Below are 20,430 nucleotides of genomic sequence, written 5' to 3'. Positions count from 1 at the left end.
ATACAGGCAGTGGGGTGCTGGGGGGTGTCTTAGCTGCCTCCTCCATAGCCTTGCTGGCCCTGTGCCTCCCCTCATTAGAGAGTTCTCCATCTTCCCCCATGGCTGCACTAATTACTGAGTTCATTAGTGGCCCAGCGTGTCCGGCTGGGGGCCCAGGGAGGGGGTGAGAGCTCTGGGGCTGGCTTGGGGTCCCCCCTCGTGCTGTACCGTCGGGAGGGATACCGCCCTGGGACACGGAGTGGAGCGTGGCCGCCAGGGTGTCACCCTCCACCCTGCACCCCTCCAGAGGCTCTGCAGCTGGGTAAAGGTCCCATGGGGGGCGCTGGTGTGGGTGCACAGGGTGGGAGCTGGCTGGAGTGGTTATGGGTGTTTAGGGGTCCAGCAGTAGCAGAGCGCATCCCTCTGCCATCAGGGCCCTTTGTTTGTGGCTGACGCCTCCATGGCCTGGGTTGGCTCATTGCTATCACTTCAGGGATCCTTCGGGAGGGAAGGCAGGCAGGGTTTGAGGCTCACCACAACCCAGGCCTGGCACCAGGGTTATGGACAGGGTGTGGGATGCTCCTGGCGCTCATGGCCAGGGCTGCTGGCTCAGCAGGGTGTCCCAGATAAGGCAATCCTGCAGGGCTGGGGAAGAGATAAGAGTAAGATGAGCCTGGGGGCCTGCTTGCTGCTGCAATCCACCCACCCCCCTCACCCCCCCCACCCCCACCCCCCCCCCACCCCCCCGGTTTATGTACCCCCTGGTCAGCCCCCAAAACCACCTTTGGGGCTGAAATCCACTGGGCAGGGCGCCAGTCCTCTCTCTGCCAACGCCAAGACCATCCTCAGACACCACCCACTGGGGCTGGACTTGGGGGCATGGGACAGGGAGTAGGGCTTAGCTGTGCCGCCGCCCTGTGTCCTGCTCCATACCACATCCCTGTGCCTCCCTCCCATCCCCAAGGATGAGGCTGTAGAGACCCCCAGCACAGGGAGCAAAGCCCATCAGGTAGTGAGCAGACATCTGGCCTCTAGCTGCCAATGTGGCACATCCTGGGAACAGTCCTGTGTGCAGGGGAGTGATGTGCCCGATGGGACATGAAGGCATGTGGGATGGGAAGGGGATGACCTGGGAAGATGATGCTGCGTTGCTGATGCCTCTGAGCTGGTAGCACCAACACCCCGTCACTGTGGGATGTGGGGAGTGGAGGGCAGCAGTGCAGCCCTGCCCTGTGACATCAGCCGTCACTTTGGGGAGTATTTCTGGGGGGCAGGAACAAAAAAAACCCTCATAGGCATGGGCTCAGTGCTTCACAGCTGGAAGGGTTTGGAGGTTTGGGGGACTGTTGAATGGAGGGCAGTGACAGAGCCCATCCCCATGGCATCAGGGCACCTCTGTGTTTGTGGCTGATGCACCCTCATGGCCTGGTTCATGCTGTTGCTATCACTTTTGGGAACCTTTTGGTTGTGTGGCAGGCATCAAAACCCCATCACTGTGGGCTTGGTGCCAAGGGGGACACAGGCCTGGAAATGGCAGCAGACAAGGGCACAGCACGCCCATAGGCAGGGTGCCATGGGGTGCCCTGTGCTGCAATAGCTCCTGGGGGACAATCACACCATGAGTAACGGGGCTCTTCAGGTGCCACAAAGCCTTGGAGGGCCATGGGAACCTTGACTCCAGACTGTTCCTGCCCTTATATGGTGAACATAGGCTGGGACAGGAGGGGACAAAGGTCCCCTGGGTGGTGGCACCCAGCACTTTACCTCGGTGCGCTCACCTGTGGCAGCTCTGCGGGGAAGGTGAGGGGCTGGGGTGGGGGCCGCAGGGTGGGCATGGGGGGCAGCGCAACCCACAGCCAGCACAGCTCCTAGCACCGTGGTGGCCTAGGGATGGGGCTTAGGCACCCACCCCTGCTCCAGCCTGGGGCTGCACTGGGGGGATGCAGGGTGTGAAGGGTGGGATGTGGATGCTGTCAGGGACAGCGCAGTGGGACCAGGTTGGGGTTTGCAAGGCTGGGGGAGCAGAGGCCCCTCTGCTGGGCACTGCTGGCTCTCCCTGCACTGGCATGGGAGACATGGCTGAAGGCAACCTTGGCAGCGCCGAAGCTGAGCCCTGGCGTGCTCAGCACCTCTGTGGGGCTGGGACATGCCCTTACTGGTGGGCATGGATCTGGCACTGGTTTTGGGAGTTGGGGGGCTGGAGCGGGCAGGGTGTGCTTGTACATACGTGTGTGTGTGCAGGTGGCCATGTGATGCCGTGCCATCGTGTGCTGAACCATGCCGGGACAGGGCTGAGCAGGGCCAGCTCCTGCTGGCCCTGGGGAAGAGCAGAACATACCTGCAGTGGTGGCACTCAGCAGGGGAGCCCTGCACAGCCCTGCCCAGGCACAGGGCACCAGAGTGCTCAGGGGACCCTGCTCCTCCCCACTTCAGACCCTGTCATGGAGCACAATAGCCCCCATCTGCTGCAGTGCTGAGGGAACAAGAGACCTGCTTGTCACCGGGGTGCTGGAGGGGTCCCTTACTCCATGCAGCTCTGGATGGCGGTTTATGGCCCAGCCGCTGCAGAAGTGGCAGGGCAGCAGGTGGCATGGCAGGCTGGCTCCATCCCAGCTCTTAATGACACTGCCTGTCATTAACGAGGGTGTTGCCAATGCCCCAGCAGGTCCCCTTGCCTGCAACATCATGGTGGAGCTCAGCAGCAAAGTCAGCAGGACGCTCAACAAGACCACGCCAGGCATCCAGATATGGCGAATCGAGGTAGGGATGGGGGCACCCATCACTGGTGTTTGGGGGGGGTGAGGAAGGGAAGACCCGTCTTCTGTGTGCTCAGTGCCTCAGTCTGGGATGTCAGTGCCAGGTTAAACCCACCCAGGTTTGGGGGTGGGGGCAGCAGGGTGTGCAGGGCTGGGGCAGGGGGTCTGCAGCTGCGCTGACATCTCCTTTCCTTCTGCAGAACATGGAGATGGTGCCAGTGCCCACCAAAAGCTATGGCAACTTCTACGAGGGGGACTGCTATGTCCTGCTGTCGGTAGGGCAGCCTGGGGGCGTGCGGGGGACTGGGGGGGGATGCTGGGGTGCAGGGAGGGGTGTCCCTGGCCAGGGGAGCTTGGGGACATGGGGGCTCTTCTAGCAGGGACTGGTGTCCTGCAGACACGCAAGAGTGGGAGCAGCTTCAGCTACGACATCCACTACTGGCTGGGCAAGGAGTCAAGCCAGGATGAGCAGGGTGCGGCCGCCATCTACACCACCCAGATGGACGATCACCTGGGCACGGTGGCCGTGCAACACCGGGAGGTCCAGGGCCACGAGAGCGAGACCTTCCGAGCCTACTTCAAACAGGGACTCATGTACGTTGGTCACCCCCATGGACCTGCTCCCACAGTGGGTGACGGTGGGAAGGGGTCCTCTGCATGCTCCCTGTGGGGACATCCCCAGTGGTGATGGGGACAGCCCTGTCCCAGTGGGGTGGGGGAGGCAGAAGGAGGATCTGGAACTGGTCTTGCTTCATTCATCACACTTGTGGGTGGGGTGGGGGTCCTTGAACACGTCCCTGTGCACAGAGGTGGGAGGGGAACCCCACTGGATGAAGAAGGGGGGGCTCAGGGCTGACGCCGTGTCCATCCCCTCCAGCTATAAGAAGGGTGGCGTGGCCTCGGGAATGAAGCACGTGGAGACAAACACCTACAACATCCAGCGCCTGCTGCATGTGAAGGGCAAGAAGAATGTGGTGGCAGGAGAGGTGTGTTACAGTATGGGGGGATCCTCAGCCATGAGGAGACACTGTTTGCGGTCTGGATCAGTCCAGGGCCTCCACAGACCCAGCAGGGGACAGAATGGGTGCGTGGCCACACCGCCTTGCCTCAGGAGCATCCCCACCCCCCAGAAGCCACTCTTGAGTTAGGAAGGGGAGCTACAGGCTGGAGGCATCAGCACTGAGCCAGGGCAGGTGGGGGCTGTGGAGCCAGGGTGACCCTGCTGCTTAATATCTCTCCCTTCAAATCCGTTCCCACGGCAGGTGGAAATGAGCTGGAAAAGCTTCAACCAGGGGGATGTGTTCCTGCTGGACCTGGGGCAGCTCATCATCCAGTGGAACGGTCCTGAGAGCAACCGGAACGAGCGGCTGAAGGTTCGGACGGGGGTCCCAGGGCTCCTCCCCAGAGCACGGAGGAGGAAGCCACCCCCCTCCCCAATCCGGGCTGACACTTCCTCCCCTGGGAGCAGGCGATGACCCTGGCCAAGGACATCCGTGACCGGGAGCGTGGAGGCCGTGCCAAGGTGGGAATAGTGGATGGGGAAGACGAGGCCGCCTCACCGGGGCTCATGCAGGTGCTCACGCATGTGCTGGGTGAGAAGAGGGACATCAAGGCGGCCATCCCTGATGACAAAGTGGACCAGAAGCTCAAGTCCTCCCTCAAGCTCTACCAGTGAGTTGCTGGGTGTTAGTCACCCATGGGGGCATCTCGCAGGGTGCCAGAGGGACCCAGCACCCATCTCTGCTGTGTCACACAACTCCTGTGCCCATGAACACACAGCAAGAGGGGTCAAGGCCAGTGACAGGGGTGGGTACAGATCCTTTGGATGCTGTTGGAGCAAGGGGAACCCCTGGTACCAACAGGGATGGTATCTGACTGGGAGATGCTCGTGCATGTGTGACCTTTGGATGCAATGGCAACGTCCCTGGATGGCCCCATCACATCTGACACCCCCTTTGTCCCTCCTCATGGCAATAGGCAGGGCAAGATGCAAGCCAGGTTGCCACCATGGCAGGGCAAGAAGGAGGGGATGGGAACACTGCCACCATCAGGTGGGGATGGGGAGGGGGTTTTCCAGCCCTCTTTCTAACCCCTCCCCCTCTCTTTTTCCCCTGCCAGTGTCTCCAATGCCAGCGGGAATCTGGTGATACAGGAGGTGGCGGTTCGACCCCTGACTCAAGACATGCTGCTGCATGAGGTGTGTCACCAGTTCCATGCTTGGGGGTGCCCAATTTCCTTGACAGCTTCAACCCTTCAAAAGCCAGTTTGGTGGGATTTGCCCCAAAACTCTGAATTTCTGCTGTTGTGTCCCCTCCAAGGACTGCTACATCCTTGATCAAGGAGGTCTCAAGATCTTTGTGTGGAAGGGCAAGAACGCCAACAAGGAGGAGAAGCAGCAGGCAATGAGCAGGGCACTGGTGGGTGCTGTGCCTGGGACTGGTGGTGGAATAGCCTGGGTGCTCCCCAGGGTGCTGGGCACCTCATGCTCACACTCAGGGTCTGAATCTCCCCAGGGCTTCATCAAAGCCAAGAACTACCCGGCCAGCACCAGTGTGGAGACGGAAAATGATGGATCTGAGTCAGCCATCTTCAGGCAGCTCTTCCAGAAGTGGACCGTCCCCAACCAGACTAGTGGGTTGGGGAAGACTCACACTGCAGGCAAAGTGGGTGAGTGTCCCCTTTTGAAGCTGTAAGACTCCGTGGATTGGGATGGGCTGGGGGCTATGGGGACCCCGTGACTGGTGGGGTATGGCTCATCCCTCTCACCTTCCTCACAGCCAAAGTGGAGCAGGTGAAGTTCGATGCTACCACGCTGCACGCCAAGCCCCAGATGGCTGCCCAGCAGAAGATGGTGGATGATGGAACTGGGGAGGTGGAGGTAGGGTGGCCAGGGCAGGATGTGGGATCCTCTCAGGGCACTCCCTGGGCTGCACTGGGGGATGTTGTGGGGCCCAGAGGCTGCAGGGCAGGGGGATACACCAGCCCTGGTAGCAGCACATCCCTGTCCCTTTCCCACCAGGTCTGGCGTGTGGAGAACCAGGAGCTGGTGCCTGTGGACAAGAGGTGGCTGGGCCATTTCTATGGTGGGGACTGCTACCTGATTCTTTACACTTATTTCGTGGGGCCCAAGGTGAACCGCATCATCTACATCTGGCAGGTGAGACCTGCATGTCACTGACCCATGGTGAGGGACGGGGGCACCTCCCTGGACTGGGGATGCTCTGCCCTACACATGGTTCCATGGGATTGGCGCAAGGGTTCCCTATTCCCAAGAGGGAAAAGGGGGCTGCGGGGGGCACTGAGCCCTGCTCTGCCCTGCCCAGGGCCGCCACGCCAGCACAGACGAGCTGGCCGCCTCTGCCTACCAAGCCGTCATCCTGGACCAGAAGTACAACAACGAGCCCGTGCAGGTCCGTGTCACCATGGGCAAGGAGCCAACCCACCTGATGGCCATCTTCAAGGGCAAGATGGTGGTGTACGCGGTGAGCAGGGGTGCCGGGGCGGGGAGCGGGGAGCCGCTGGTGCCGGTGGTGACCTCCCCTTCCTGCCCTGTCCCTCCAGGGTGGCACCTCGCGGTCAGGCAGCACGGAGCCCACACCCTCCACCCGCCTCTTCCACGTGCACGGCACCAATGAGTTCAACACCAAGGCCTTTGAGGTGCCCGTCCGCGCCTCCTCCCTCAACTCCAATGATGTCTTTGTGCTCAAGACCTCCGGCTGCTGCTACCTCTGGTATGGGAAGGTGGGTACAGCTGGGCACTGCGGGGGTGCTGACACCCCCATAGAACATGTCTCTACCTCTTCTCCCTGCGCTGGGGCTGGTGACGGAGCGCCTGTGCTTGCTTGGCAGGGATGCAGCGGGGACGAGCGCGAGATGGGCAAGACAGTGGCTGACATCATCTCCAAGACAGAGAAGCTGGTGACTGCAGAGGGACAGGAGCCACCCGAGTTCTGGCTGGCCCTGGGGGGCAAGTCCCAGTATGCCAACAGCAAGAGGTACAGGCAGTACCTACACACCCTTGGGGATGAGATGGTCTACCGGTTCCCAAGTGGGGTGAGCCCCTTTCCTACCACCACTACCACAATGCCCCCCACCAGGCTGCAGGAAGAGAACCCCTCCGTGCCCCCCCGCCTCTTTGAGTGCTCCAACAAGACAGGCACCTTCTTGGCCACGGAGATTGTAGACTTCACCCAGGATGACCTGGAGGAGAATGATGTTTATGTGCTGGACACCTGGGATCAGGTTAGCTTAGGGGTATGGGGTGGGGGACACCTTTGATCCCAATGTCCCCAGGGTGGCTGTAGGACCTGCAGCAGCTGGAGATGGCCGGATGGGAGTCTGGAACCCACCATGTCCCTGGCCAGCCTTTGCTTGGTAAAGGAAATTGCTTTCCATCCCCTCACTCCAGGGTTATATGAGATAGACTCCCGGTGCGCTTCCCTGGGGACAGATCCCATGTACCCCCAGCCATGGGTTGGTCATGGCCCCAGAGGGCCCGGTCTCACCCCAGTGGCAGACATGATGTCCTCATTCCAGGTTTTCTTCTGGATTGGAAAAGGTGCCAGTGAGTCAGAGAAGGAGTCGGCGGCGATGATGGTGCAGGAGTACCTGCGCAGCCACCCCAGTGGGCGCGACCTCGACACCCCCATCATTGTGGTGAAGCAGGGCTATGAGCCCCCCACCTTCACTGGCTGGTTCCTGGCCTGGGACCCTCTCAACTGGGCTGTGAGTCATGGAGGGGGGCTGGAAAGACCAGGTGGGCCTTTGCAGATGTGCCCAGGTGTGGATCTGGCTGCAGCTGGCACTGGCAGGGTGCACGCAGCAGCTTGCCTGGTCCTTGCGCAGGGACTGAGCACTTTTGTCACCTTCCAGGATAAGAAATCCTACGAGGAGCTGAAAGCCGAGCTGGGGGACGAGAGCAGCCTCGGGCAGCTCACCTCAGTAAGTGGCACAGGGAGAAGGGTGGGAAGGGGTGCAGAATGTTCCTCCGTCCCCTTGCCAGGTGACACAGAGCTGCAAGGACATGTTATCCAAGGACATGTCCTTGCAGCTGGTGCCTCTGTCCTGGGGCCGCCCTGATGCGTCCCTTTCCCCCCGACCCAGGCGCTCACATCCAGGCAAGAGGTCTTCACCGCCACCACCCCCCTGCTCCCCGAAAAGCTGGAGGTCTTCCCCCTGGATGTGCTGGTGAGCACCGCGGCTGAGGACCTGCCACGGGGTGTGGATCCCAGCAGGAAGGAGGTGAGAGGAGGCTGGGGCTGCTAGGGGAGAGGTGAATGGGGGGAGCCCCCCAGCCTCAGCTCAGCCTCCTCTCTCCTCCCCCAGTGCCACCTCTCTGACCAGGACTTCCAGGCTGTTTTCGGCATGAGCCGCTCTGCCTTCGGCAGCCTGCCCTTGTGGAAGCAACAGACGCTCAAGAAGGACAAAGGACTCTTCTAGGGCAGAGCCTAGGCACAGGGATAACCCCGGCTTGTTGTCTGTATTAAATAAAATGGATTTGGCAAGCAGGGCTGTGTGTACCCCTGGGCTCAGCCCAGAGGCAGGGCTTACTGGGCAAAGCGGTGGCACTTGTCGGCACACAGGTCTTGACCAGGCACCGAGGCAGCACAGGGACTCCTGTGCCCTGGGTCCTTCCTTTGCCCCCCTGCTCTTTGATGAGACCCACAAGCTGCCCACAACCCAGGTCCCCATCATGGGAGTCAGGGCCGCCCCATGCAGCCCCAGTGGCACCTCGGGGCTAAAGGTCTGGTACAGAGCTGGAGCTCCTCCCTGTGCTGTCACGTGAACCTCAGTAAATAAGTGCTGGACCAAAGGTAAGAGCAACAAGCAACAGGCTGATGGGATGGAGTGTGTGGGGGACAGACACCAGGGAGCACCTGTGTGTCCTTGCCCTGGGAGAGGAGAGCATCTCCCTCCTTCTTAGGCTCCACAGGAAGCCATAGAGGAACTGGTGGGTCTCACCCCAGGGACACATCTCTGGTGTATGGGAAGGTGCTGAACACACACATGATGTTCTGGGACACGTGAGCAAAGGCCCAGTGCCAAACAGGGAGCAGAGGTGCCCATTGTCTGTGGTATCCAAGAGGCAGAATGGAAAAAAGATCTCAAACCAAGAGAGGGTTAATAAAGATGTGTTTATTTCACAAAAATCTATCTACACATCATTTAAAAAGGGGGGGGGGAGGGGACCCAAGAGCAAAAACTGTAAAGAATAGAGAGGAACAGGTCTGCTAAAACACAGAGAAAAGTGCTGCTCCACATCAACAGTGTAAAGAACCAGAAAGTTGGGATGCAGGCAGGAACCAGCAGCAGCCACCTCAGGGCAGGCAAGGCTGGAGTCAGCTGCCAGGGGTCCTGCACCCCATTTTTCTCTCTTTGGCAGGTGCTTACAGGGATAATAGCTCCATTAAAAAGAAAACAAAGCAGATGAGTTATGCCCAGCCCTGCCCACCCTCCCTGGGGCACAGTGATCCCCACATGTGGAGTGACTGCAGCAGAAACCGCTGGGCTGGCTCAGCCCTTCCTTGGGATGCAGGACAGGAAGGAAGATGCACAGGTGATGGTTATCTGTGCTGCAGCGAGAAGGAGGCAATGCTATGGCCCCAGCATTGGAGAGGCCCGCTCCTCCTCCTGGCTCCTTGCATTGGTGTCAGGCTGCTGCCCCGGCTGGGAAGCCAGTCCTTGCTTTGCAAAGGCTCTTTGTGCAGCCCTGCTGGCCAGGGCTCTGCTGGGATCCCCCGCCATGAGCTCCAGTTCATTGACAAGAATGGAGTAGGGGAGTAAATCAAGAACAAATTACCAGAGGCAAACAACGAAGGGGCAAGAAAAATGGCGAGACGGGAGTTCCTTGCATTCATATGCTGAATCACACTTGGACTGAACTAGGCTGATTCAGGAGCGGGTAAATGTTTAACCACAACCCTGTACATGTGGGGAAGAGCCTACAAGTGTTAACAGACTGCAACTGAACTTCTCCACCTACCTAAACCCCAGGATGGGCATCCCACATAGGAGCGATGATGATCTTATTGAACCTGCTGCTGGAACAGCACGAGGGGTGGGAACATCTCAGCTGTTGGGCAGCGCATCCCTTGAGGATCACACACCTGCCTGCCTCCCCACTGCTCTTGGACACGGAGAAAGCTGGCTTCTGCAAGGGAGGGGGCTCCATGGACCCTCCTGCCAGGGTGAAGGTGCAACTGAGCTGCTGCATGCCAAATGAAAAAGCTTAAATTAAGTTACTAGGTGCCTGCAAATTCTTAATAGCTAGAATAATAAGCAAGAACTTTTCACAAAACAAGGAACACAGGTTTCAAGCATCAGCTTTCGCACTCTGACCCAACCAAAACCTGGTTTTAAACAAAAATTACTGCACTGAAAAGTCAGGCAACGTTTGCTTTTATTATAAATTAACGGGAGTGCAGCGCCTTGCAAAAACAACCTTGTCACCCAAAAGAAAGCAGAGCTGGCTTCTGCCACTACAGGAATACTGGTTATTTACAGCACTAGCATAGGATGCGCTTGGGGAAAACAGGTTTGCCCTCTGGCCGGAGCAGTCCGTCACATTCGCAGGGGCGAGCAGTTCAAAGGACAGCTCCCACATCTCTGCCTCTTCCCACAGCCTGCAGTTCTACCCAAATTAGTATCCATAATAGAAAAGTATAATGCTTTATAATAAATTAACATACACACCCACCCGGGCTGCATCTTGCAAGATAAACGCTCTGTCATGTTTACAACCAAATGTTGGCTCCTAGCTTGGACACCAGAAAGATGTCACCCTGACCAGGTCCCTGGGCTCATCTGAAATGGGGACCGCAAGCTCAGTCACAGTCTTTTTAACACACTGGGGTCCCCAGAAGCCCTTGGTTTAGGGAGGACTACTGATGGCTGTAGGTCCCTGCTGTGCACAGGGGTGAGAAGAGGCCACTAAGGTAGCACCCCCCTGCCAGGAAGTGTGGAAGTGTCCATGAAAGGGGCCTGATGTCTCCTAAATTGATGTTTTTGTCTGCTTTGCTTCAGCTGATTTATTCCTGAGAAACTCCTAAGGATAGTTTAAAAAACCCAGAAATTACCTCAACAGCAAAAAAAGTGTTTGGTTTTGTTTCTTTCTTTTTTTTTAAAAAAAAAACAACCCAACAAACCAACAGAAGTCTTACACCTCTAAAACTCATGCTGCAAAAATATCAGAACTAGAGGCCAAACCAAGAGCAACACTACTCTGCTTAACAGCAACGTCTCTGAAATGAGTAAATGCCAGCAAAAGGAAACTGCCCCTGCTAAATCAGTGCCAAGGTGCTGAAAAACTGAAGTCACTTGGCTTCCCCCCTTCCCTGCTGAAACAAGTTGTCAAAGGAGCTTCATGCCTCAAAATCCAATAAAACACAACACTTCTTCCTAACCATGTTCTGTTAACGCTGAACATGGGCTTTCTGAAAGCTTTCCACCTGCTTTAGTTTCACAGTTTGAGCGCTCTGTGCTCTTCAGAAAGGAGAACAGAAGCATAGCTGCAGTAAAACCCCTCTTACCTTCTCTTCTTGGGATACAAGAAGACCAAGGCAAGACCATGGTTCAGTCAAGAGCAATTCAAGTGCCAAGTGCTACCCTGCAGACCCTTTCCCCATCACTCCTGTTTCACAATGCCCCAGGCCTGCGCAGAAAAGGTAAGGCTAGAACACAGAACACTCTTTCACTCCAAGAAGATGCAAAGTGGCTGTTGCTCACCTCCTGCTGCTGTTCTCAGTCTGCTCCAGGTGTTCACCTACCCCCAGAATTACACTGGAGCAGCCCCAAACAATGTCACTTCAGTGCTAAATACTGCACACCCAAAGAAGAGACCTCTCCTCTCCAACACAAAACAACCACCTCATGAAGAAAATCAAAGAGTAAAACTTGTAAAACAAAAGAAATCACATCTATAATCTCACACCTAAATAAGGATGACAGTGAATGGTGTAAAAAACCAAACCCAACAGAGCTGCCACCAGGTATGCAATACATTCCACAGCACCGACAGTTTGTTTCCTGGAAGCACAGGTAAACAGTGGAGCACTTCCAAACCCACGGATGTCAAAACCCATCAGCTTGAGTGATTCCAAAGACGAGTGGCGAGAGTGTACCCAGTGATCTGGGTTTCCAGTGAATATTACTAACACAACACACGCCAGGTTACCGAATCTATTGCTTAAATTGCTCTCGGATTAAAAAAAAAAACAACAATAAAAACAAAAAAGCCAAGTGATATGTAAATCTTCACCACTCACTTCTCACAAGTGAATGGGCTTTTAAAGTCGAGTCTCTTTTTGCACTATTTGTTTTAAACCAGTTCATGAGCAGCTGTAGTCTTGTGGCTTGATGCAATTCTTTAAGGCTCCATGCTGACAAAATTATCTGAGGAACAATAAAAACTTCACCACAGGAGGATTGCTCTGGGATGTCGAGGTTTAAAAGTGTGGTTCAGGCCCAGGACTTGCACAGATGTTCAGCAAAGCGAGCGTCCCATATTTCTACCTTTTGCCTCTTGTTTTGGCCCTGAGCTGTTTGTTAACTCCTGTGTGGCTGGCACAAGTTCAAAACCTTCCTTGTTCCTCGGGAGGAACAAGGTGTTTTACTCTTCACAGAGGCTGACGAACTGATCTTCCTACTTCCATGCTAAGTGGCTGTGCATTTTTCTCTGTTTCTAGTAACTCATCAAAGATATCCCTAGAACAGAAGGGAAAGACCAGTAGTGAAACTTAAGTACAACAACAGACTGCTACATAAGACACCCCTGAGGAAATCAGCCACTGGATTTAATCCACAACCTCAAGCTCATGGATCCTGGCAGAGAAAGGTGTTTTATCTGGCACCTCAAAGCCAGGCTCCTTGAATCCCACAGCACTTCTTTTTAACTTTTTAATTTATTACAGTGAATAAGGTCAGTACTAAGCCTCGGAGAACAGTAACAATAGTCAAAATAACTCCTGGCTGGTAAAAGGCTCAGAAGCAACACAGGACACAGCCTGCAGATGAAGTAATATCTTTTATTAAAGCAAGCAGTAAAGACAGATGAAGGGGACAAACTCAGGCATAGAACCCCTTCTTCAGTTTCATGTGCCTGAAAAGATACCACTTCTACCTACAAACCTCATCTTACCTGTGTCCCAAGATGACACTGGCTGCAACCACGCAACCACACAACCACCAGGAACAGAGACAGGGCTTTTACAAATATCACAGTGCTTAAGGGAAAAACCCAAGCTGCATTATGATTCCTGGTGCGATGAATGCATAGCTGAGTCTCTGAATCCCCTTCTTAAAATACAATTTAATGCATCTTGTTAAAACCTTATGTATTAGTGACATACAATTCCACGTCTCTGTACTCAGAGCACTTGAATTTTGTCATTCTTGCATATAATTCTGACTATGATTTCTTCTGACAAATACATGGAGGCACTTTTCATCCCAGCAGGATGAGGAGGAAGAAGAGAAGCCCACTTCCTCTTCTTCCAGTACCAGAATTCCCCAAGACACCTACTTGTGCATGTAGAAGAAGATGTAGCCACTTCGGTCTCTGTCACACTGAACGGTGGCCTCTAGTGTTCTAGACACTTCCAGGTCATTGTAGGTGAACCAGGACTGCTTCTTGATATCATAGACATCACTGATGTAATGACCTTTAAAACAGAGAATGCACCTTTCTTTTCATGCTGCAGTTCAACCAGTAAGCTGGTTGGCTGGATACTCTGGTTCAGCAACCTACATCAGATTTAAATGCTAAAGACCCTCAAGATCCTGGTCCCTCCATCCCTCCTGGGCAATAAGCTGGTAACAAGCACAAGCAATTCCACAAACCCTGTAAGCAGTACACCATACACATGCTGCAGTGAGGGACTATGACATCCTCAACCTGCTCCCCACCAACAAACCATGACAGAAGACTTGCTTTGCTGCCGGAACTCTTCTCTGCAAGTAATCCTGTTATGGTAATGCTGTATTATAGAATTTTTAAGCTAGGTAGCAGATGAAGAATAAAATACAGTATCTTTTACCTGAAGATGATGTGCTTCCGATGTGGCTGACAATGCTTATGAGACGATACGAGTGAGGAAGCTCTCCTGTCTAAAAAAAAAATAAATAGTTCAATTAAAGCTTTTGGGCATTCACTCTTGTCCTACACAGCTTATGGGCAAGATGATTTGTATCTGAGATACCAGCTTTGGCTATTGCATCCAAAGCTACAACTCAACCAAAGATTACGGAAACACACAACCTGGTTCAGACCAAACAAGGAGTCTTTCCAGAAGTGGGAAGAAGCCTCCCATCTTATTTAATCTTTCAGCAAGCCAATGAACATGCAAGAAAGCCACTGTGACCCCAGAACAGATGCTGACATGAGGTCTGCGCTGCAAAGTTTTCTAAACAACCACTTCCTGACCGACTTCCACTGATGTCAGAATTCATTCACCAAATAAACATAGAAAGGCAAAAAGGGAACACTTCTGATATATCAAAGAAATACCCTTGATAATGGCACACAGATTTAACAGCTAACACAGGATATCTTTAAGGTCCCTTCCAACCCAAACCATTCTATGATTCTGTGTAGCCCAGATTCTCTCATCCTGCACCTGTAATGTTAGCAGACAACGCCCCTTCTGCATGCAGGAAACATGCTTGCTCTGTTCACTGCCAATAAAACTAAACGATAGTAATTGGCTTTTGGCAATATTTAATGCTCTCTGACCAGGAAACATTATTGATATGATTCACTGACAATACTCTTAGAATATTAACTCTTGGTTTAAGGGTAAGGAGATCAGTAAAGAGCTGCAAGAAAATAAAAACTGCTCAAAGAAACTCTAATTACTTAACCTTTTCCATACTACACAGTACTCCTTCCACTGAGGCAAGCAGGCAAGTTTCACAACACTGCTGCGTGGAGTCTCAGCGTGCCAGCAGCCAGCAGCACAGCCTAGGTTACAGTTAGGTTTCATCTAATGGGAGTAAGACATTGCCACAGCTTCTCAGTTCTGGTGGTGCAGGATCTAGAAGCCCATGGCGTTGCAACTAAACTACTACACTGGCTGAAGTCCTCTCTGCAAGTAAAAATTTCAGGCCCGCTGCTTTACATGCACTGAGACATTTCTGGTATAAAATCGCTGTTTCCTTTTCATCATTATCCACATCTTAGAGAAACTCAGAAGGTCTCGGCAGCTGTTCTGGTTTGGTTTCTTAAAATTAAAAGGACATCAAAGGAGAGACCCTTTCTAGACTCTACACCTGCTCTGTAAAACTATCTCCAACACTAAACTGATAGGAAAGAAGGGGTGTATGTCTCAGTTAGCTTTTGAAATCATAGATCACACCTCAGCGTTTCTTTTCAGCTCTTCTGCTTCAGCTTCTGAATATTCCATGTCAAGAACATCTTCATTCCCAGAGTCTTCGTCAGAACCAACACTGTCCAGGAGAGAGCTGTTGAACTCTAGATAGCATGGAACAATGATATTGCATAAGAAGCCATAGCACACACAGGAATTCACAACAGGTTGGGGTATATCTAATCACATAAACAAAATGCTAATGCTTCAAGCTTCCTTTCCAAGGAAAGTAGGGGATACTGGAATTTCCAAATAAAAACTTTCTCTCCCTTCCCCAATTTGTCAGAGCAATAGTTAAGAAAAGTATCTTAGACTACACAATTCATTTTAGCATCCTCTCCCTCATACTTTTACAAAAGGGCACTATGGCAATGACAGCTGGGTGATAAAAGAGCACTTAACTACCCAGTTCACGCCAGAGCACCAGTCATCTGTAGCCAGAATTGATATTAAAAGCAGTACAGTCTAGTCAGTGCACTGTAAGATTCTGCAACAAGCAGCTATGAATTACAGTTTTAACTATAAGTTGCAATAACAAAGTGCATTTTCCAATTAAAACTGGCATAAAAATGCTACTGCTGGCAGCAGGCATCTCTTCACTGCTTTTCAATGGTAAAAAGGCTGCTCACCGCAGGAACTTCCAGTTTGCTTGGCTGAGCAAAATGCAGGCAGCTTTCTGTAAAGAGCCGGAAGGCACCAGTGCTCCCTGTACATGCTGTTCCAAACTTCCTGAGATTCTGCAGCTACCCCACTAATTTAAGATTTGGTACAGTACTCATTAGAAGTAGCTACGCTTTTACCAGCGAAATGAAAGCTGTGGAGCCCTTGGCGGATGAGAAGTTGAGATTAACAGGACACGGCTCAGGGTTTGGGATTTTTTCCCCCTTAAAAAGACTGTCATGCTGGTTATGATGGAGATGTTTTGCCAAAGAGATTCTCACACTGCTTTCCCTGTTAAGTCATCAGACACTGGATTAGTATAATCTTCTCAGGAAGTTTATAGATGAATCCCTCTAGCTGAGAATATTTTACTGCTGGTTTCCACACTTCTTGGGGCTGTTGGCTCTGTAAGATAGACTGCAGCCAAGAAACGCAACCACTTAGGTAGGTTTCTGCATGAAGCACTTGCCACAGCTATTGCTAAATGCCACTTCACCAGCGGTCCCTGGATAACTAGTGGTTCTTTGATTGGAGCACCACTGGGAGCCTGCCTAAGACAAATACTAGCAGCTACAACTTTGAGATTGTAAGCAGGAACTTCAACAACTGCTGCTGATGTTGCCTTACAAATGAGACAGTAGCAAGTAGAGAAGCACAAGGCAACTCTCATGTTTAAGTTAAGCAACTGCAAATCAGGAGGAGGAAGGATTTCTCGCCTTGAATTCTTCCTGGACACGAATCGAGGCAGACCTGAAAAGGACTGGGCACTCAGTCTGCCAGAGCTCATCAGGGGACACCACTCAAGACTGGGGGACGCTAAGGCAGCATTCAACTTACTTTGCTTCTCCTCAGAAGACACAGGTTGATCCAGTAATAACCAAATGTCTTTAAAGGTGCCTGAGCAACTACAAGAAACTTAACACAAGACTTCATTACCCCTCTCTCTCCCTCTTTGGAGGGGAATTTTTTCTGTTGCTTTACTCTGCCAGATTGTATGAAATCACTCGCATGCCAGCCTCACACAAATGTTAAACAGTGCCTGAGGCTCACCACACTGCCTGGATTTGGAGAAGGCAGATAGTGTATTTTGGATTTCTATTTTCATCCCCAACAGCTATACCTTGCAGTGAGGTCTGTGTCCCTCCCAGCCTGCTTCAGATACAGCACTCACTCGTTTTCCTGGGCAAGGCCAGTGCATTTGCTAATTAGCACTGCAATATCAATGCAAGTAAGAAATAATCCTTATGCTCTGACTAGAGCCATTAGCATGCTGTTTTTTGCTGGGAATGAAAAATTTCAAGGTCCATTTTGCTCTCTCTAGATCAATATTAAACATATAATACATTTATTGTATTACATTAGATATATTTAACATATTACTTATATGTAATCTATATATATTATAGATCTAATTAAAAACTCAAGAAACTGAAATCAGTCATTTTTCATATTAAGTTTTTCCTGGCATTTGCTTTCACAACCAAGAGCAAGAAAAGCTAACCTGAGCAAAGCCAAACACAACAAAGCGCACACCTAAAGAACATGAAATCCCAGCTGTCTTACAGACACTGAGGAGCTGCACTCATACACACAGATCTATTTTCCCTCAAAAGCAACATCATGGAAGAAGTTAAATAAGCTTCACCTTGTAGACTTAATTCCGTGGCTCGTTTAAGGTCATCATCCTCTTTTTGTTCTCGTGCCTCCTAATGGGAAGAGAACAAAACTCAGCTCATTGAGACACTTCACTGTTTAAAATTCTTGTGGTGCTCTTTTTCCATTGAAACTGTGCTGTTCTGGTTTCTACAACAAACCTGACACTAAATTAAAGGTTCTGTGTGAAGGAATGTTTGCAACCAGCAAGAATCCAATGTTCTCGTGCAACAGAACCTGGGACAAACCTTCATTAAGGCTCGTCAAAGCTCCTGAGGTTTGGTATGCAGCAGAGCGAGTCTCCAGTAACACCAAACGCTTTCCCTGGATCATTAATTTGAAAAGCATCTGAATGAATTTGCAACCCTTCACTAAGAAAAGCTGTCACCTACACACAAAGCTCCTCACACTTCGACAAAATTTAGACTACTTCTGCCCAAAGCTGGCTGAGGACAGAATCATTATATCCTGACAGATTTCATTATTTTGAAGCCCTTAGAAAGCAGAGCCAGTGGTTGTGCAAAGCAGGTGTAATTTACAAAAGCAGGATGCAAAAATCCCCACCACTAAACAACCAGGTATTAAAAATATTACCATGAACAAGTAGCAAAGAAACCTCAAGTCAACAAACTCTTCTAATCTTTGGATAGCATCACACCCCTGTTCCTCCCACCACTCTTGGAAAGCTCAGAGCTGCAACAAGCCATTCAATAATATTTAATGAGCTGGCTCCTTAATTCAGGGTTTGAATGCTTTCAGTGCACCTGAACACAGAACCCTAACTATGTATTTCAAATGAAGATAACCACAGCTACCACATTTCCATGCCTGAATCATTAGAATAGCAGATTTTTGCTTCAGAACTGTAGCAGAACAACACTCAAAGGGCAGTTTTACATTATTAGCATGAGGCCTTTTATCTTACTATTTCTAAAGCATTTGGGAATCTTTGTTAAACTACTCAGCATTGCTGAATCAAAGCTACATCTGGCATGGAACACACCAACCCGCACCTCATAATGAGTAATGGTAGAGAAAAATCCAAGAGCCATGGAAACATTAGATCTTGTAAGGAAAACCATGACAGCTTTAGTATTAATAGAGAGCAAACAAGGGCACCTATTTAAAGAAAGACCTGGCTGAACGCTTGCTTCACTCTCAGCAGCTTGGTTAAACTTGTGGAAATCAGTTACAGATCTTGAAATTTTAAGTGGAATACAGATGGTTAGTACACAACTCGAGATCCCAATTCTTTTCAAGTCTAATTTAAAGGACTTGTTTTATATGAAATTACCTGAGATCCTTTTGTCAATTTATTAACAGAGAAAAATCATATAAATGCTCAGTTCCTACATTCTTTCTTCACTAAGCATCCCCTACTGGCTAATACTAGAAATGAGGCACTGGGATAGACAGATCTTTAACCTGACCCGGCACAGTTGTTCTTAGGATTTGGTCTGAAACCTGCCACTTTCACTGAGTCTTGACATGACAGGTTGCAAGAAGCAACTGTCAGGAAAGCTAAAGGTGAGCTTGGTTCTCATTGACAGGCAGTAAGAGCTTAGTTCAGTTTATCATCATTTTTATATAATGTTACAAACACCAGTGTATAAATGTGCATGGAAAGCTTTGAGAAATCTGCAGGTCTGTGATGTGATACGTGGTTTCCAAAGCACACACAAAATGTGCCCAGATGTATTCAGTGCCACCACTCTACTGACACTGGAGCTAGAAGAAACCCAAACCTTTTTTCATCTGGTTTTCTCAAGTGAAGCAGCCAAACCCCTCTGCAGTTACTGCCCAAACATCAGCTTTTGCTTCAGCCATTGGGTTTCCAGTGATGGGCAAGGTAAGTCAAGGAAGCAAACTTTATTTCTTACTTGCTCTTGAAGGCTTTGAGCCAGTGCCTGCTGAAGCTCTTGTTCTTCCCTCTCTCTCTCCATGTCGTACTGTTGCAGCCAGTCAACCTCCCCCTGGGAGCCTTCCGGAGTTTTGTTTTCCTTATTCTCATCAAAATCTTTAGTTATCTCAGTGAAATTGGCAGGACCTGGGGAATGAGAAAGTACAGATATGCTTTCCTGGGTCTTCTGTTACCAGCTAAATCCTCTTTAAATTACCACAACCCTTGCAGCACAGTGACATCTATTGACAGCGAGAGTTCACCAGCCATGAACAAAAGCACACAAGTCAAACAGAAAAAGCTCCAAAGCACAGTCTTGCACTTATTCCAACAGGTGTAAAATGAATCATTTCCTTAATCCCTAAACCTGTTTCTCTTCGCAGCCTTTTGTTCAGAAACAGCAACTTCAACTAAAGCAAGATGTCACAAGGCACTAGGTTTCTGCAGCCATGAAGCCGACACTTGAATTTCTCTAGAAAGAACTGTGGATTATAAAAATTTGCATTGCATATTATACCTCAGAATGCTACAGACGAAGCCACAATTAAAGCCAAATCATATGTAAGACAGAGGGAAGCACAGATCTTAAGCACTATTTAAATTTTTTAACTTTTTGCTTCAGGTAAGAGCTTTAATCTTGTGAACACCATCTACAGCATTAAAAGTGCAAGAACATTATAACTTTTCAGTTCACCTTTAAAGTGAATGCTGTGGCAGAAGTATCTTACAAAACTTCTAGCATGAACATTCATTCGACCATTGCATCTATCTCCTGCAGTTGCAAGACACCTGCCATCTGCTCGCAGATGAGAAAGTGAGGACCTGCTCCCACAGTTTTATCACACAGCAACATGTGAAGCTTTCATAGTTTTGCCCTATGCAGACTTCAACATCTGCTCGTTAGTTATTAGCTAGGATTGTACAAGGCAGTCTCAGCATCTGTGAGCTCTTAAATACAAGACCACCAGAGCCAGAACTATAATCTGCAAGTCTAATCTTCTTAAGATGAAAAACAAAACTGAATTTATGACATGACCTTTGAACGCTTCCAGCATAAGAAGAAACAGCTCACAAAACTGTTATTTGAGGATCATGTAGCAAAAAAACCCATCCTCTGCCA

The 20,430-nt window shown here is 50.8% G+C and overlaps 2 protein-coding genes across 6 annotated transcripts in view; one reads left to right on the top strand and one right to left on the bottom strand.

Annotated features, from left to right (window-relative positions):
• Window positions 1-221: 221 nt before the first annotated feature.
• VIL1 (villin 1) lies at window positions 222-8,597 on the top strand. 3 transcript variants are annotated; one of them, XM_061459536.1, is made up of 20 exons: window positions 222-301; window positions 2,645-2,739; window positions 2,936-3,010; window positions 3,133-3,329; window positions 3,613-3,721; window positions 3,998-4,108; window positions 4,204-4,406; window positions 4,854-4,932; window positions 5,054-5,152; window positions 5,249-5,402; window positions 5,513-5,613; window positions 5,755-5,892; window positions 6,059-6,217; window positions 6,297-6,476; window positions 6,585-6,730; window positions 6,833-6,977; window positions 7,272-7,460; window positions 7,608-7,676; window positions 7,839-7,976; window positions 8,061-8,597. In XM_061459536.1, exons 2-20 carry the CDS (start codon window positions 2,665-2,667, stop codon window positions 8,172-8,174), a joined length of 2,481 nt encoding a protein of 826 aa, XP_061315520.1. In that variant the 5' UTR covers window positions 222-301; window positions 2,645-2,664; the 3' UTR covers window positions 8,175-8,597. The 3 variants fall into 3 exon arrangements, with proteins under 3 accessions (XP_061315520.1, XP_061315517.1, XP_061315518.1); XM_061459533.1 differs by lacking the exon at window positions 222-301 and adding an exon at window positions 1,592-1,779; XM_061459534.1 differs by lacking the exon at window positions 222-301 and adding an exon at window positions 1,592-1,779 and having other exon boundaries at window positions 2,642-2,739.
• Window positions 8,598-8,851: 254 nt separating this feature from the next.
• The window catches only part of USP37 (ubiquitin specific peptidase 37), a 36,543-nt gene continuing 24,964 nt past the window's right edge, over window positions 8,852-20,430 (bottom strand). For 2 of the 3 annotated variants that reach the window (XM_061459531.1, XM_061459532.1), the window contains 6 exons: window positions 19,291-19,457; window positions 17,403-17,463; window positions 15,086-15,201; window positions 13,769-13,838; window positions 13,255-13,393; window positions 8,852-12,437 (listed from right to left, as the gene is read on the bottom strand). In XM_061459531.1, the coding sequence (XP_061315515.1) occupies window positions 12,350-12,437; window positions 13,255-13,393; window positions 13,769-13,838; window positions 15,086-15,201; window positions 17,403-17,463; window positions 19,291-19,457 (641 nt within the window). In that variant the 3' untranslated portion in view covers window positions 8,852-12,349. Of the gene's footprint in view, window positions 12,438-13,254; window positions 13,394-13,768; window positions 13,839-14,591; window positions 14,816-15,085; window positions 15,202-17,402; window positions 17,464-19,290; window positions 19,458-20,430 lie in introns of those variants that run through there. The other variant, XR_009744398.1, reaches the window with a different exon arrangement.

The sequence above is a fragment of the Pezoporus flaviventris genome, unplaced genomic scaffold, assembly GCF_033815535.1.
Source record: "Pezoporus flaviventris isolate CSIRO_AGI_PZ_B2104156 unplaced genomic scaffold, CSIRO_AGI_Pfla_v1 ptg000029l, whole genome shotgun sequence".
Lineage (NCBI taxonomy): Eukaryota > Metazoa > Chordata > Aves > Psittaciformes > Psittacidae > Pezoporus > Pezoporus flaviventris.
The sequence above is the reverse complement of the archived record's forward strand: the minus strand, read 5'-3'. Positions and strand labels throughout refer to the sequence as shown.